The sequence below is a fragment of the Mesoplodon densirostris genome, chromosome 4 (genome assembly GCF_025265405.1).
Source record: "Mesoplodon densirostris isolate mMesDen1 chromosome 4, mMesDen1 primary haplotype, whole genome shotgun sequence".
In the NCBI taxonomy this organism is placed as follows: Eukaryota; Metazoa; Chordata; class Mammalia; order Artiodactyla; family Ziphiidae; genus Mesoplodon; species Mesoplodon densirostris.
This window is the reverse complement of record NC_082664.1, coordinates 174561668-174580709: the sequence shown is the minus strand read 5'-3', so window position 1 is coordinate 174580709 and position 19042 is coordinate 174561668. Positions and strand designations below refer to the sequence as shown.

Genomic DNA, 19042 nt, shown 5'->3' with positions numbered 1-19042 from the left:
GGAAAACGTTTAGCCTGACATGCTTTTGAAATTAAGTAACAGGGAATTAAAAATAACTAAACATATTTCATTCAGGAAGCTAGGAAAATAACAAACAACGTAAGCAGAAAGCATGAGACAAGTTTTTTCAGTGATTTAGAAACTTTATAAAGTAAACCAAATTAATAAATTCAAAAGCTCATATATTGAAAAGATCAATGAATATACAAATATCTGATTAGTCTAATAAAAAAGAGAGAAAATATAACATTTGAAATGAGAAAGAAGGTTATAAAGGTATTTTAATATTACAAAATAATTCTATGTAGAGCTTTATGAGTTTCAAAGAAATGGGAACCTGGAAAAATAATTCTAAGGTACAACTGGATGAGAATAATTGAAGAGATGAATATTAACATGTGCTAAGAATGGAGAAGATGAGGGGCACCTTCAAGATGGCAGAGGAGTAAGACGTGGAGATCACCTTCCTCCCCACAGATACATCAAAAATGCATCCACCTGACGAACAACTCCTACAGAACACCTACTGAACGCTGGCAGAAGACCTCAGACTTCCCAAAAGGCAAGAAACTCCCCATGTACCTGGGTAGGGCAAAAGGAAAAACAGAGACAAAAGAATAGGGATGGGACCTGCCCCTCAGGGAGGGAGCTGTGAAGGAGGAAAGGTTTCCACACACTAGGAAGCACCTTCACTGGCAGAGATGGGGAGTGGGGAGGGGGGAAACTTCAGAGCCATGGAGGAGAGTGCAGCAACAGGGGAGCGGAGGGCAAAGTGGAGAGATTCCCGCACAGAGGATTGCTGCCGACAGGCACTCACCAGCCTGAGAGGCTTGTCTGCTCACCCGCTGGGGCGGGTGGGGCTGGGAGATGAGGCTCGGGCTTCGGAGCTCAGATCCCAGGGAGAGGACTGGGGTTGGCTGTGTGAACACACCCTGAAGGGGGCTAGTGAGCCACAGCTAGCCAGGGGGGAGTCCAGGAAAAAGTCTGGACCTGCCTAAGAGGCAAGAGACCATTGTTTCAGGGTGTGCGAGGAGAGGGGATTCAGAGCACCACCTAAACGAGCTCCAGAGATGGGCACGAGCCACGGCTATCAGCGTGGACACCAGAGATGGGCATGAGATGCTAAGGCTGCTGGTGCAGCCACCAAGAAGCCTGTGTGCAAGCACAGGTCACTATCCACACCTCACCTCCCGGGAGCCTGTGCAGCTTGCCACTGCCATGTTACCCACTCTCACGACTATTATTCAACATAGTTTTGGAATTTTTAGCCACAGCAATCAGAGAAGAAAAAGAAATAAAAGGAATCCAAATTGGGAAAGAAGAAGTAAAACCGTCACTTGTTGCAGATGACATGATACTATACATAGAGAATCCTGAAGATGCTACCAGAAAACTACTAGAGCTAATCAATGAATTTGGTAAAATAGCAGGATACAAAATTAATGCACAGAAATCTCTTGCATTCCTATACACTCATGATGAAAATTCTGAAAGAGAAATTAAGGAAACACTCCCATCTATCACTGCAACAAAAAGAATAAAGTACCTAGGAATAAACCTACCTAAGGAGACAAAAGATCTGTATGCAGAAAACTATAAGACACTGATGAAAGAAATTAAAGATGATGCAAACAGAGGGAGAGATATACCATGTTCTTGGATTGGAAGAATCAACTTTGTGAAAATGACTCTACTACCCAAAGCAATCTACAGATTCAATGCAATCCCTATCAAACTACCACTGGCATTTTTCACAGAACTAGAACAAAAAATTTCACAATTTGTATGGAAACACAAAAGACCCCGAATAGCCAAAGGAATCTTGAGAAAGAAAAACGGAGCTGGAGGAATTAGGCTCCCTGACTTCAGACTATACTACAAAGCTACAGTAATCAAGACAATATGGTACTGGCACAAAAACAGAAATATAGATAAATGGAACAGGATAGAAAGCCCAGAGGTAAACCCACGCACATATGGTCACCGTATCTTTGATAAAGGAGGCGGGAATATACAATGGAGAAAAGACGGCCTCTTCAATAAGTGGTGCTGGGAAAACTGGACAGCTACATGTAAAAGAATGAAATTAGAACATTCCCTAACACCATATGCAAAAATAAACTCGAAATGGGTTAAAGACCTAAATGTAAGGCCAGACACTATAAAACTCTTAGAGGAAAACATAGGCAGAACACTCTATGACATAAATCACAGCAAGATCCTATTTGACCCACCTCTTAGAGAAATGGAAATAAAAACAAAAATAAACAAATGGGACCTAATGAAACTTCAAAGCTTTTGCACAGCAAAGGAAACCATAAACAAGAGGAAAAGACAACCCTCAGAATGGGAGAAAATATTTGCAAATGAAGCAACTGACAAAGGATTAATCTCCGAAATTTACAAGCAGCTCATGCAGCACAATATCAAAAAAACAAACAACCCAATCCAAAAATGGGCAGAAGATCTAAATAGACATTTCTCCAAAGAAGATATACAGATTGCCAATAAACACATGAAAGGATACCCGACATCACTAATCATTAGAGAAATGCAAATCAAAACTACAATGAGGTATCACCTCTCACCTCACATGGTCAGAATGGCCATCATCAAAAAATCTACGAACAATAAATGCTGGAGAGGGTGTGGAGAAAAAGGAACCCTCTTGCACTGTTGGTGAGAATGTAAATTGATACAGCCACTATAGAGAACAGTATGGAGGTTCCTTAAAAAACTAAAAATAGAACTACCATACAACACAGCAATCCCACTACTGGGCAAATACCCTGAGAAAACCATAATTCAAAAAGAGTAAAAAAAGAGAACATACCACAATGTTCATTGCAGCACTATTTACTAGCTAGGACATGGAAGCAACCTAAGTGTCCATCGACAGATGAATGGATAAAGAAGATGTGGCACATATATACAATGGAATATTACTCAGCCATAAAAGGAAACGAAATTGAGTTATTTGTAGTGAGGTAGACGGACCTAGAGACTGTCATACAGAGTGAAGTAAGTCAGAAAGAGAAAAACAAATACCATATGCTAAGTCATATATATGGAATAAAAAAAAAGTGGTTCTGAAGAACCTAGGGGCAGGACAGGAATAAAGACGCAGATGTAGAGAATGGACTTGAGGACACCGGGAGGGGGAAGGGTAAGCTGGGATGAAGTGAGAGAGTGACATGGACTTATAAATACTACCAGACGTAAAATACATAGCTATTGGGAAGCAGCTGCAAAGCACAGGGAGATCAGCTCGGTGCTCTGTTTCCACCTAGAGGGGTGGGATAGGGAGGGTGGGAGGGAGACACAAGAGGGAGGGGATATGGGGGTATATGTATATGTATAGCTGATATACTTTGTTATAAAGCAGAAACTAACAGACCATTGTAAAGCAATTATATTCCAATAAAGATGTTAAAAAAAGTGGTTAAAATACTAAAAAAAAAATAAAGAGTCATGTACCACAATGTTCGTTGCAGCACTATTTACAATAGCCAGGACATGGAAGCAACCTAAGTGTCCATCGACAGATGAATGGATAAAGAAGATGTGGCACATATATACAATGGAATATTACTCAGCCATAAAAAGAAATGAAATTGAGTTATTTGTAGTGAGGTGGATGGACCTAGAGTCTGTCATACAGAGTGAAGTAAGTCAGAATGAGAAAAACAAATACTGTATGCTAACACATACAGTTACATGTTACTATTAGCTACGTCCTAACAGTTCATTAGGATAGCTATTGTCAAAAAGACAAGAAAAAACAAATGTTGGTAAGTTTGTAGAGAAAAGGAAACCTTTGTACACTCTTGGGGGGAATGTAAATTAATACGGCCACAACGGAAACAGTATGGTTGGAGTTCCTCAAAAATTAAAAGTAGAAATACAATGTGATCTATGAATCCCACTCCTTGGTAATTATCCAAAGGAAATTAAATCAATATTTCAAAGAGATATCTGTACTCCCATGTTAATTCCAGCGTTATTCACAATGGACAAGATTAGGAAACAACCTAAAGTGTCCTTCAACAGAGGAATCAGCCATAAAAAAGAAGGAACTTCTGACATTTGCTACAACATGATGAACCTTGAGACATTCATTGTGCTAAGTGAAACAAGTTAATCACAAAAAGACAAAAAGGAGTGAGGTACTGAAAGCAGTCAAATTCATAGACACAGAAAGTAGAATGGCGGTTGCCAGGGGCTGGGGGGAAGGAGAGTGGAGAGTTTTTAATGGGTATAGACTTTCAGTTTGGCAAGATGAAAAGAGTTTTGGAGATAGAAAGCGGTGATGGCAGCCCAACAATGTGAGCATAGCTCACATCGCTGACCTGTACACTTAAAAAAGGTTAAGAAGGGGGCTTCCCTGGTGGCACAGTGGTTGAGAGTCCACCTGCCGATTCAGGGACACGGGTTCGTGCCCTGGTCTGGGAAGATCCCACATGCCGTGGAGCGGCTGGGCCCATGAGCCATGGCCGCTGAGCCTGCGCGTCCGGAGCCTGTGCTCCGCAACGGGAGAGGCCATGACAGTGAGAGGCCCGCGTATGGCAAAAAAAAAAAAAAAAAAATAGGTTAAGAGGGTAAATTTTATGTGTATTTCACCACAACTTAAAAAAATTGGAAAACACAAAAAAAGAAGGGACCATGCTTAATTGTTGAACACTTGGAGTTCTCTTCTGACTCAACCCCTGATTCTTCACTTCCCAGCTATGTGACCTTGGACCTGTCACACCCTGCCAAGACCATGAGTCAAATGGAGAAAAGAGACCACGTCATACTGTTTAAAACTACTGTGTATATAGAAACTCTTCACAAGCTATGTCAGCACCAGGGAAATGTGAGGGAACATACTTCTGTGTCTCTAATAAACAAATTAATTAGAGCAACTGTGTAAGGTGCTTAGGACTGTGCCTGGCGTATAATAAACACTCCATATGTGTCAGCAATTATTATTTTAGAATCCTTCCTGATATAGGACGTAATGAAGCACAGACACTGCTAGCATCTCTGAATTCTCTGCATCCAAACCCATAGGAGATATGACACTCAGGGGGCTCCCCACAGCCCTGAGCAATAATAATCGATTCAGGGTGAAGTCTATCTTATTACAGTGCCCTCAGTAGCTCCCTGAGGACCAGAAAGTTAATTCGCTTCCCTTCTGCCTCCAGGCACTGGCCACAACTCAGCTAATTTAATAAAAGAGTATAATGACCCCAGATTGTTTATACTTTCAATTGTTTACATCAATTGTGTGATAAAGTGTGGTACTTCACAAGAGCAGGGAAATGTAACTGTAATTGACAAAGCTAAGTGATCAATTGAAAGAACTAAAAATGTATACAAAAGCATAAGTAGTTAATTTTTGTGGTATAAAAGTGTTGATCAAAATAGCTAACAGAATTCTTGTGTTACAAGGGAGCTAGGAAGGCTGGTGGCTCTTCTAGTCGTGTGCCAACCAGGCATCACGTATCTTGGTCAGACTTATTTTCTGTAAGGTTTAACAGCAATTTACTAGTAATTTAGGTAAGTGAAAGGGAACCCTGAAGGAGCAAGTGATGGAGAAATCGAAGAGAATGGAAGAGAATGTCAGAGAGAATTACTTTCTTAAAGTACCTGTAAGTCCATACTGATAATAAATAACAGAGACATACAGATAGACTGACAGACAGACAGAGACAGAGAAAGAGAGATGGAGAGAGAGAGAAAAAGGGAAAGGAAAGTTCTTCCTTACAGTAGAATGAAAGGAACTAGTAAACTTAGAAGGAATGACGGAGTTAGAAAATCACTATTTTGCAACCATCATAATAATAATTCAGGCAAGAATCATCAATGGATGCAAAACTACCGAACGAATGTTTTAGGAGGAACACAATATTTATATAGTCTTAAAGCATCCCCTACAGATATTTATTAACTGCAAAGTAGAGAATAGTCATTTTACAGGGGAGAGACCTGGCAGGCACCACCTTAACCAATAGGCAAGCGGACATTACTCCTGATCAGATGAGAAGACAGGCATCGCCTCCCTGGAATTCCTGCCCAAAATGCATCGCCTGAATCTAACCATGAGGAAATGTCAGACAAAGCCAAATTAAGAAATATTCTGCAAAATAAATGGTTTATACTCTTCAAAATATCAATGTCATGAAAAACAAAGGAAGGATGAGGACATGTTCCAGATTAAAGGGGAATAAAAAGGCATGACAACTAAGTGAAATCTGTGATCCTGGACAGGGAAAAAAAATAGCTCCAAAGGATAGTATTGGGACAATTGATGAAATTTGAATAGGGTGTATAGGTTAAATAATAGTCTTGTGTCGAGGTCAAATTTCCTGATTTTGATAATTGGACTGTGATGATGTAAGTGAATATCCTTGTTATCAAAAAATACGCATTGAAGTATTAAGGAGTAAAAAGTGCATGTCTGCAAGGAATTCTCAAATGGTTGAGAAAAAATTATATCTATAATATACAAATAAGTTATGCATGTAATAGTCATTACATTCAACATGTAATATTAAATTGCATACATGGAGAGAAAGAGTGATCAAGCAAATATGTCAGAATGTTAACAATTGGTGAATCGGGGTGAGGGTGTATGAGAGTTCTTGTTACTCTCCTTGTAACTTTTCTTTGTTTGAAATTATTCACAAAAATACAAAGTTAAAAAAAAAAAGAAGGCTGGATGAATAAATGTCCAAGAACCCTTCCAACTCTGAGGGCTTCCCGACTGAAATCCATTAGCAGCTGGTCGGCGCAGCAACAGCCCGCAGCCCTGCCCCCTCCGCCCCCCGCCAGCCCTCCCTAAACCTCGCCCCTGTCCTTCCATCACCACTCCTGTTTCCCCCTCTGTCTCCTTCCCATTTTATAATGTAAGATGATTTCAGACTCCTTGCGAGCTCTTGAGAGGAAGATCCTACATAATTGTAGCCAAAAGAATAAGGAGCTCACAAAGGAAATGAAAGCTCGGCTATTTTATCCCTTTTGTTTTCATATAATGCACATCTCATCTCGAGCAGACCCTTCATTGCACAGTTAAATACACCTTGAGGTCCCTTCCTTAAAACAACCAAACCAAAACCATCCTGGACTCGACATCTTCACCGTCCAGCTTCTGCCCTACCACCTTCCCTTCGCGGCTCCGCCTCTAGAAACGTCTGCCTTCCATCTCCGTTTCCCCTCCCCTCACCCTTCCACCCCCTGCAAACTGCCTTCCACCCTCACGCCTCTACTGAAGCTGTTCCTGCCAGACTCGCCAGCCACCTTCTCATTAGGAAAGCTGAGGGGCCGTTGGTGACCCTCGTTTCATCTACTGGTGGCATTTGCTGCTGTTAACCACTCCTTCTAGAAACACGCTCATGGCCCCGGGTCCTGATTCTTCTCCAACAACTGTGGCTGTTGCTTCTCAGTCTCCACTGCAGGCCCCTCTGACTCTGCCTGTCCCCAAAATGGGGATGCTCCTGAGCTCTTTCCCAGGCCACTCTGCATGCCTCCTACTGTACACCTTCTGACACCCAGGCTACTATTCCCAGTTGCCTACCTGACACCCTCACTTGGACGTCTCCTCTCATAAGCTCTTCACACTCGGCAGCTCCAAATCTAAACTTTTCACTTTGGCGGGGCTCCCTGCCTCAGAGAATAGCACCGCGAGGGCTTAGCTGGTGAGCCCGAAGCCTGGCATTCCCCCTCGACTCACCTCTCAACCTGCACACTCACCGGTCAGTCAGTAATTCCTGTCAGTTCCAGCACTTCATCTCCCCTGCTCCACCTCAGGCGAGCCCGCCATCCTTCTGACATTACTACATCTCCCCACTTGGGCCATACACAGTCAGGGAACTGGGATTACACCTTATGCTATTCTAGAGCCTAGTGACATGGTGAGCAGTCATAAATGTCTGCCTAATAAATATATATGAATAAATAAGTGGTGAAATGGGTGACATCCTTTTAATTTAGTGGAATTTCTTACTCCATCCTTTAAAGACTAAATGTATTTTCTTATATTAATATTTTAACCTCCCCTCCACCTTTTTCCAGAGTACCTACAAAGTTTGGGTGCCAATGAAGACGGATTTTTCCTAAGAGAGCTCTTTGGCTCAGGCACTGAGTTGACGAGGTGCTGGGGGCATTATTTACCTCTTGCTCCCTCAACTGCCCCCCTCCTGTAATCACGCCATCAAGTTCACACAATCTATGGTGCCTGGAATGATGACACCTCCATAAATCAGTTCTCAACCTGCTGGTTGTTGCTTAAGTGCCCAGGTGACGAATGTCCTTCTGTGCCTTCTTGGTGCAGAATATTTTGATTGATTTAACAAAGGTTCTGATTCAGTCAAAGGCTGTGAATGCATTAGTGGCATGGAAGAACAATGTCCCAGGACTCCAAGCAAGAGTGAAAAGGAAACAGCAAAGGCCAGCAGCTGGGATGGAGGCAGGTTTGCTGTTCTACAGTCATTGCCTGTTTTCGGACTTTAGTCCTTTTAAGATATATGTGTAGAATTTGAAAACTGCTAACCAACAAGGGTTGCAGATTCATGCTCACCTTTCGTCACATTTAATCAGAATCACACTGTCTGTTCCAATGCCCAAGGCTGCAGCTCCTTTCTTGAGAGAAAAATGGCTCTGTAAAAGAAAGTACATTTGTGTCATTAATTAGTTGCATACAAAGTCAAGATCCATTACCTTGGCTGTTCTTTTCTTCTCAGTCTGTTCCTCCAAAGCCTGGATTGCTGAGAGAAGATGGCATCCTTCACTTAACGTTTTTTTTCAATTGTGGTGAAATTCACACAACACAGAATTTACCGTCTTAACCATTTTAAGTGTACAGCTCAGCGGCATTGAGTACATTCATGTTGTTGTGCGACCATCACTACCATCTATCTCCTTAACTCTTGATCATCTTGCAAAACTGAAACTTTGTATCCACTAAACAACAACTCCCCATTCCTCCCTCCCCAGCCCCTGGTGACTACCATTCTACTTTCTATCTCTATGAATTTGACTACTTTAGTATCTCATGTAAGTGGAACCATACAATAATTATTTTTCTGTGACTGGCTTATTTCACGAGCATAATGTCCTCAAGTTTGTCCATGTTGTAGCATGTCTCGGAATTTCCTTCCTTCTTAATGCTCAATCATATTCATTTTATGTATACACAGCAATCTGTTTTTTCATTCATGCATCAATGGACACCTGGGTTGCTTCTACCTTTTGGCCATTGTGAATAATGCTGCTATGAACATGGATGTACTAATATCTCCTTGAGCCTTGCTTTTAATTCTTTTGGGTATATATACCCAGAAGTGGAATTGCTGGATCATATGGTAATTCTGTCTTTGAGGAACTGCTCTATTTTTTTCCATAAAGCTGCACCATTTTACTTTCTCACCCACAGTGCACAACTGTTCCAATTTCTCCATACCCTTGTCAATGGTTGTTGTTTTCTGTTTTTCGATAATAGTCATTCAGATGGGTGTGGGGTGCTACTTCATTATGATTTTGCTTTGTATTTCTCTAATCATTAGTGATGTTGTGCATCTTTTCATGTGCTTATTGGCCATTTGTACATCTTCTTTGGAGAAATGTCTATACAAGTTCTTTGCCCTTTTTTGAAGGGGGTTGGTTGGGGTTTTTTTTGTTGTTGAATTCGCTTGGGCTTTTGCATGAAGATAACAAGACCCTGGAAATTATTAAAGAACCTCTTACCCCGACACACAGTAACCTACACCAATCTCACATACAAGGCATAAGAACACAGCAACAGCAGCTGTGTATTGTATGGCTCTCAGACTTATATTTTGCTACCCAGAAATTACATTCAGTTTCTTTCGAGTTCAGTGAAATTGTGTGCACTCAAGTAAGAGAAGCTGGCCTGAAATCCAGCACTCTTCATCCCAGACTCATTGGAGGGGCTGTCTGTTGTGGAGATGACTGTCCAGCCCAGGGTGTGATCAGGAAGGAGGCATCAGTCACTGGCTTGGCAAACAGCGCCTGTGGAAAGGCCACCCTGACAGGCCACCACTGAATCTTTGTTTGTGATTTTGGTTATTGATTCCAGGGAAGAATCCGAATGTCAATGGCTGTAATCACTGTGCAATCTGGAGAGTGGAGAGGGGCCTAACCTAGCCCAGCTGTACTGCATCTGTGAGCAGCCTCTTACTATTAACTACAGATCATTAAGCTGTCCAAAAGGAGAGCTGCTTCCTCAATTTACATCACCAAAGGGTTGCTGACTGGAATTTTAAATGATGGCTCCAGAGTGTACTCTCCTCGAATGCCTGCTTTTGACTCTGAATTCTTTTTCTTTTTTTAAATTAATTTTTATTGGAGTATAGTTGCTTTACAATGCTGTGTGAGTTTCTGCTGTATAGCAAAGTAAATCAGCTACACATATACATATATCCCCTCTTTTTTGGATTTCCTTCCCATTTAGGTCACCACAGAGCACTGAGTAGAGTTCCCTGTGCTATACAGTAGGTTCTCATTAGTTTCTATTTTATACATAGTATCAATAGTGTATATATGTCAATGGCTCCTCTGAATTCTTAAATATGCAGCCTAGGAACTGTTAACATGCACATTTCTAGGGGGTGTGGCTAGTAAGCAAGAAGAAATCACATTCATAACAGCAGCCAATACTATAAACCAATAAATGAGGCACTGAATAGAGGAGCTCTAAAAGCCCCGTGTAGCTAAGAGGAGAGATGGGAAAGGATCATTAGTCTCATTTCACAACCTTAGGAAGACAACATGGAGAATCCTTAGGAAGATACCTGGGAACTAGGAAAGCTTAATTGGAAAGATACATGATTCCTCCACCACAAAAAGTGTTCTCTCTTACATAGTTACTGGATCCCTGGGCCATCCCAGAAAGAAGATGCTCAGGGGAAAACAGCACTAATCTGTGCCAGGAGGGCACAGAATCGAGGTGCCAGCTGCCCCACTGAGCAAGCGTGCACTACTCAGATTAGGCCCCTCAGTGAATGAGTTTGTAAGCACTGTTAAAATCAAACACAAATGGAGACTTGAATATTCCCTGAGCAGACAAACCAGTTTAGTCAGAGAAGCAAAGCTTAATTTAGCTGATTTTGCAAGACAAGTGAGGCTCACTTGACCTGGGTCACTTCTCGCTTAACGCCTCTGAAAATTGTGAGACTTAAATTGTTCTCCCCGATTCATATGAGGGAACCACTAACCAATTCCCTTTCATTTAAGAAAATTCTAATATTGCAACCAATCACTGGGAAGAATCAACAGTCACTGCCTCCACGTTATATAAGCTGCTTTGTAAAATCTACCTCTGAGTCTCCTTCCACGTTTTGGTCGGAGTGCTCATGGTTTGCAAACTGTCTTTTTGGTACGTGTGAAACAGGGAAGAGCAAAATCTGACTCCATGTTGGACCTGTTTCTTTTACTTCAACCTTTGCTTTTCGTTGCTTTTGTTACTGTAATCAATAAAAGGATGCTATCTATAACTGTAAGCATACATAATGGCCTGCCTCAGGAACCCTGACCCCCTCTGCCTGAATGTTAAACTAAAGTGCCTTTGTTCAGCTCACAGGGAGACATTCTGACCTTGCCCACCTGTGAAAGGCTACAGAAAAGAAGAAATTAACACATCCCCTCCCCAGTGCTGGCCAAGCCAGGAGATATTTTGCAAGACTTATGGCCTTTTTACTTTACTTCCTCACCTCCTCCCCCTCTCTGTTCTATAAAAGAAACTGGCATCCAGACCCCAATAAGTTGGTATTCTGGGATGCTAATCCACCATCTTCTCAGACACCTGGCTTTCTGAATGAAGTCACTATTCCTTGCCTCAACACCTCGTCTCCCAATTATTGGCCTGTCCTGCAGCAAGCAGACTGAGCTTGGATTTGGTAACATGTGTACCATAAGCTTTTACTAATTATGACTTCGGTGATTCATTGGTTTTGTTTCTGTTTTTTTCCTTCCTGAACTTTTGACGGCACTAAAGAGTTAAATGGCCCCCCGGGGGTAAGTAAGAGATCTGGTGCACCCGGTCAATGTGAGGAAGTAGTCTTGTCTGGTCTTTAATGAGGAAGAATGGGGATTCTCAAATGAGGAGCAATTACCTAGGATAATGGATCACCATACCAAATGCTGCACGTTTAAAGGAAAAACACTTGCCGGGACACGAAGCTTCAAGATGGGGAACAAAGGAATGAAAAAGAAAATTAGGTACCAAACAGTGAGTTTGTTTACATTTTCAGGAGAGGGAGCAGGGAAATAGCTAAATGTTATCCATCAATAGCCAGGGACCTAAGAGAGAAGGCACTTGAGTGGAAAAAAAAAGACACTTCCGAGTGACGAAGAGACCGTGAAGACAGCTTAAATGGCAGGGCTCCCTGTGCTGGTGAGAACATGTGAGGAGAATCATTCTTACCCCTTGGCACCATGTTTAATGGAACCACCTGTTGATAAATCAGAGCAGAGAGGGCAGCGTCCTGGAGGCTGAGGACCCTGGGAACCAGGTATCTAGAGAGAGCTCAGAGGATGCTTGGTCACAAGCAGAGGGAGTTAGGGACACGTGGCATGGCGGGTTCACATCTGAAGGGCTGTGCCAGGATGGGGGTAGATGCTCCGGGGGACTTCAGAAGGTAAAACCATGAACACAAATTGGAAGCTACAAGGATTCTGTTGCATCCCCAAATCATCAGGGCTCTTGTAATGACCAGTTGTTCATCAATGGAACGGCTGGGGGATGAGTTAACGAAGAGCCCCCTCCCCCCACCCTGATTCTGGAAAAATAACATAGACCCCGATAGAATCTAGTGGTTACTTAGGACTAAATCATATTTCTATTCAAGGGTAATAGACATTAAAACCCATATGATTTTTATTTTACACTAAATGAAAAACTCAAGGTTGAAGATTAATTTCTCCATCTTTTAAAAAATATCATAAGTAATCTAGATATGGGCTATATAATTCAGCTGATATTTTAACTGGGTGCAATTAAATATGGGATTTTACAGATATAGAATAATTGTAATTTTAAAAGAAGCAAGCTTTGGGGCTTGAGTGGGATGAGATTATCCAGAGTAAGAAGGTGTGAGAATGAGAGCCCATCCCACCCATCCCCATGACTGGAGAATATGCCTATAGGGATCTTTCTTCTTTAATGGGGACAATAAATGTCTCCTGTCTTTAGGCATGGTGGGAGAATGGTAGAAAGCTCTGAAACAAAGCATTTCGGTCTCTTGCCATGCCGGTTTCTCCTCCTCTATTACAATTGAGATAAGCAGTTTAGAAAGCCGCCTTAATTCTTTCAAGCCATTGTCGGTCACATCCAGATATTTAACCGAGGTTCGGCTTCAGCTGCCTTGTGGGCCGCAGGGTTTCAGGGAAAGCGTCTGAGGCTCCGGGGACACAAAGATGATCAAGACGGCCCTCAGTAGCCAGCTATCGCCCCTACCTCATCTCCCTCTTCCTCTCCCCTCTTCCTCTCTACCTGGTGGTAGTGGCCTTCCTGGTCTTTTGGGAGCTGCTAAATTTGTCCTTGCCTCTGGACCTTTTTCCTTGCTGTTGCATTTCTTAGAAAACCCTTCTCTCATCTACGCAAGTGGCTCCCTGCCTCATTTGATGCAGGTCTCTGCTATAGATCACCTCCACAGACACCTTTCACGACCATGTTGCAAAATAGCCCATTACCATGTCACTGTCTTGTCACCACCTGACATGAGAGTAAATATTTATTAGTCTAACTGTCTTTCCCCTACTAGGATAGGCTGCGTGAGGGCAAAGACTTTGTTGAAATAGTTAACAAGCATCTATTGAATTTGACCATGTGCACAGAGAACAAGTTCAGGGAAATATCCACTCTTTGCTGCCATAAATCTCTGGCCACACTGTTGATGTGTGGCTTTGGTGATTGGGGCCAGATGATGGCGGGCTAAATGCACCCCGGTGCCTCTTATCTATGGCCTATTCTAAAAGCACATCCAAGTGGCTATATGTATATGTATAGCTGATTCACTTTGCTGTACACCTGAAACTAACACAAGACTGTAAATCAACTATACTCCAATAAAAATTTTTTAAAAAGAAATTGTTCTATGGATATTTGCATATTCACTTATGCTAGTAATAATTATCATAAAGGGTAATAGTTGAAACAACAACAACAAAACTAAACTAAAATAAAAGCATGTCCAGAGGTCTTCTTGGCACCCACCCCAGACAGCCTCCCATGGGGTCCTTCCCAAGCAGGAAGCAGTTGTAGGCCCTTCTAACCAGACGAGCTGCTTGGGGGAAAGAAAGAAGCAACCCAAAGACTTCAAACAAAGAGAAAGGACACACTAGCCTGGAATACTCAGCTCCTAACTCTCTGACAGTCTATCAAACCTTTACCTCTTAGCTCTAAGGTCTATCGATCATCCCTGGATTGGATCCTTTTGTACCAGCAGCCTTTCCCTTTGTGGGTGGAGTGAATGGCACATGTGTGTAGGAACACAGAACACAGGTGGATGGATTACGCATCGTTACACGTCATGGATGCCCAGCAAGGAAATCTTGAAGTCCAACCTATGAAAGAGCCGGAATCTGCTCCTTTGACCCCTCCCCATACCCTGGAGCCCCCTCCCCCATCATCGATGATGGGACCAATAGTCTTTCCCTGTCGTCCTATTTCTCCACACCCCTTCCCGACACCCCCTAGTTTGCCTCCTATACTGTCTCAGAGAAACTGGTAGCTCTTGTTCTTGCTTCTGCTCATCAAATGGTCTAAAAGGGCACCCTGCTTTTGAAAGCATCTGATGTCCAAAGAAGCTTGTACTCTAGGAGACCGCCTCATTCATTTCTAATGATCATGATTTGGAGGGCGGGGGACTACCTGCCACGTTCTTAGAGACTCCATGTGAGTCAGAGGTGATATGGATCTGCACACAAGGCATTTCTGTGAAGCTGCTACCTTATTATTTGCCCTCAAAGCTATAGTTTAAAGTTACCTCAGTGTGAGTTTGTGCCCTAAGTATATTTTAAAAGAAAGGAATGGTGTGTACCAGGATTAAGTAGACCCAACGGGCATGTGTGGTGACAAACATGAACACCAGCACTAAGCATGTATGCAGTCACAGGAAAGCAATTATTTCCATGATTTTAGGATCCTGAGAAGAGTGAAATGAAAATGTGTAGTGGAAAGAGGTCATTTGGCATGGAAACAACCTAAATGTCCACCAACAGATGAATGAATAAAGAAGATGTGGTACATAAGAACAATGGAACATTAGCCATTAAAAAAAATGAAATAACGCCACCTGCAGCAACACGGATGGACCTAGAAATTATCACACTAAGTGAAGTAAGTCAGACAGAGAAAGACAGATACCGTATGGTATCACTTATATGTGGAATCTAAAATAAGACACAAATGAACTTATCTGTGACACAGAAACAGACTCACAGACAGAGAACAGATCTGTGGTTACCAAGGAGGGGGAAGTGGGGAGGGATGGATTGGGACTCAGGAATTAGCAGATGCAAACTAGTATATATAGAATGGATAAACAACAAGGTCCTACTGTATAGCACAGGGAACTATACTCAATATCCTGTGATAAACCATCATGGAAAGGAATATGAAGATTATATATATATAATGGAATTGCTTTGCTGTAGAGCAGAAATTAATACAACATTGTAAATCAACTATACTTCAATTTAAAAAATTTTTTTAAAAAGCAAGAGGTCATTTGAGATAAAATGGCTCTAGTTAGTCAAGTTATTCTCTCATTCTGAACCACTGTTTGCTCAGCTGCAAGGGTGAATCCCTCTCTTGTTGGTGTGAGAAGTGTAACTACTGCAATGGGAAGGACCTACAGGTCGCCCAGCATCAACAGATGCTCACAAAGTTGTGGCCCTTCCAATTTTCCAGCCTCACGCCTAATGTGATGCCATCCTCAGGTCTCTCTGGGTACCTTGAGCAGAATTGTGTTAATTAATTAAATAAATTTAAATTACAGGTTAATTCACTTTGTCTTAAAATAAACATATGCCATATTGGAGCATGTAAAAAAATCTCAAAATCATACAAGTAACAATAGAGAATCCAAACTCTCCCAAAGCTGTGAATCCTTGGGCATTGCTTCGTATTTTGGGAGAGGGGCCATTATCCATCTTAAGAAAATAACTGGCCCCAAATATGCCTTCATCTTGCCTCCTGGAAACGTTCAGCTCTCTACCCATCGGGACACCAGTGGGTGGCTGTTTACAAGGGCAGTGTTAGTGCCATTTGCAGAGTGTTTACTAAAGGCCAGGTACTGTATTATCTCACTTCATCCTCCCAACAACTACATGAGCTGGCTATTATAATCCCTGTTTTACAGATGAGGAAGAAATGAAGTAGGTAATCCAAAGTCATGTCCTGGAAACTGGCAGAGCAGGGCCTATCATCATTTCTAGTCCATTCCAAAGCTTATGGGCTTCATCCACTAACCTGAAGAGAAATAGGTCTATCCAGTGACTCCCGACCTGGCACTTGGAGCAAGGGAGAGTCACCCACAGGTGAGGAATGTGACCTCAGGGGCACTTGGAGGGGTGACCGTCCTCTTCTTATTTGTCTCTTCTCTGACAGTACAATGCCTGCTCCTTGAGAATGTCTCCTCATTCCTTTGTCTCCTATTGCAGTGAAAATACCCCCAGGAGAGGCAACACTTAGATTTCACAATCATATACATGGCTCTCAGGTTCTTTCCTAAGAGTAGGTTTTGATGGGATTGGGTAGAGGAGAAGATGACCCAGGGGTGATGAGGACCCTACAAGGAAACGGAGGGAGGAACGCAGAGGCGGAGGACCGGGTGCCAGGGGTGAAGTGAATCTGGTTCACTAGTTCACTTACTGAAAGTTCGGTCAGTGTTTCTGTCTAATGAGAAGCATGACATGGGAGCTTTTTCCAAGCTGCCTGGGTCACCATTTGTTTTTTTGCTTTAGTTTTTAACAGAAAGGACATCTATTTTTTGGAACTGAAACCGTCTCAAAAAGTGTGGTTATATGAAAACATCTTTCTAAAGCAAATTATGAGAATCACCTCCCCATGGAAGTGGGCTGAGGTCATGAGGGCCCTCGGCAGAACACTGGTGACAGCTTCCAGGAGCTGCGGACCTGAGCTGAGCCTGGCGTGTTAAGAGTGGAATGAGTTAGTTATGGTGATTTGCCTGAAAGACCCCAGTGTCTGTTGTGATTATAAGGAACATTTTTCCTAGATGCGATTATGCTGTTTCATTGACGTTATTTCTGGAAGAGCTTGTGTCACATGAAGAAATAAGAGGGGCCCGGAGGAAGACGGCGGAGGAGTAAGACGCGGAGATCACCTTCCTCCCCACAGATACATCAGAAATTCATCTACACGTGGAACAACGCCTACAGAACACCTACTGAACGCTGACAGAAGACCTCAGACCCCCCCAAAAGGCAAGAAACTCCCCCACATACCTGGGTAGGGCAAAAGAAAAAAGAATAAACAGAGACAAAAGGATAGGGACGGGACCTGCACCAGTGGGAGGGAGCCGTGAAGGAGGAAAGGTTTCCACACACTACAAGCCCCTTCGCGGGCGGAGACTGTAGGTGGCGGAGGGGGAAAGCTTCGGAGTAGCGGAGGAGAGCGCAGCAACAGGGGTGCGGAGGGCAAAGCGAAGAGATTCCGGCACAGAGGATCGGTGCCCTCAGGCACACACCAGCCCGAGAGGCTTGTCTGCTCGGCTGCCCGGGCGGGCGGGGCTGGGAGCTGAGGCTCGGGTATCGGCTTTCAGTCGGAGCGCAGGGAGAGGACTGGGGCTGGTGGCAGGAAGAGAGCCTGAAGGGGTTAGTGCACCACGGCTAGCCTGGAGGGAGTCCGGGGAAAGGGTCTGGAGTTGCCGAAGAGGCAAGAGACTTTTTCTTCCCTTTTGTTTCCTGGTGCGCGAGGAGAGGGCATTAAGAGGGCTGCTTGGGGAAGCGCCGGAGACAGGCGCGAGCCGCGGCTAAAGGCGCGGACCCCGGAGACGGGCGTGGGACGCTGGGGCTGCTGCTGCTGCCGCCGCTGCGGGGCCTGTGTGCGAGCGCAGGTCACTGTCCGCCCCGCCTTCCGGGGGGGCCTGTGCACCCCGCCACTGCCGGGGTCCCGGGACTCGGGGACGGCTTTCCCGGGAAAGCGCGCGGAGCGCCACGGGCTGCTGCAACGTCACGCCGGCCTCTGGCACCGCAGGCCCGCCCCACACTGCGCGCCCCTCCCTCCCCTCTGCCTGAGTGAGCCAGAGCCCCCGCATCAGCGGCTCCTTTAAACCCGTCCTGTCTAAGCGAAGAACTGACGCCCTCCAGCGACCTACGCGAAGAGGCGGGGCCAGGTCCAAGGCTGAGACCCGGGAGCTGTGAGAGCAGAGACAGGGAAATCTCTCTGTGCAGCCTCAGAGGCAGCGGATTAAAGCTCCACGGTCCACTTGATGTGCCCTGCGTCTGTGGAGTGCATGAATGGACAGCGAATCATCCCAAATTGAGGAAGTGGACTTTGAGGACAAGATTTAAGACTTTCCCCCCTTTTCCTCTTTTTACAACGAATTATCCCAAATTAAGGAGTTGGACCCAGAGAGCAAGATTTCAGACTTCTCGCCCTTTTCCTCTTTTTACAACGAATTATCCCAAATTGAGGAGGTGGACTTGGAGAGCAAGATTTTTTATTTTTTCCCCTGCTCTCTTTTTGTGAATGTGTATGTGTATTCTTCTGTGTAAGATTCTCTCTGTATAGCTTTGCTTCCACCATATGTCCCAGGGTTCTATCTGTCCGTTTTTTTTTCAATAATTACTTTTTAATTTTAATAACGCTACTATATTTCATACTTTATTCTATTTTACTTTACCTGCTCTTTCTTTTTTTCCTAACTTCCCTTCTTCCCTCCCTCCCTCCTCCCCTCCTTTCCTTCTTTCTCTCTTTCTTTCCTTCCTCCCTCCCTTCTTCCTTTCACTCTTTCTTTTTCTTTCCTTCCTCCCTCCCTCCCTCCTGTCTTTCTTTCTTTCTTTCTTTCCTTCCTCC

General features: G+C 43.6%; 1 protein-coding gene across 1 annotated transcript in view; it reads right to left on the bottom strand.

Annotated features, from left to right (window-relative positions):
- Positions 1-19042, bottom strand: part of GAD2 (glutamate decarboxylase 2) — a 74596-nt gene that overhangs the window by 33004 nt on the left and 22550 nt on the right. The window contains exon 8 of the mRNA XM_060095471.1: positions 8561-8640. Within this exon, the coding sequence (XP_059951454.1) occupies positions 8561-8640 (80 nt within the window). The remainder of the gene's footprint in view (positions 1-8560; positions 8641-19042) is intronic.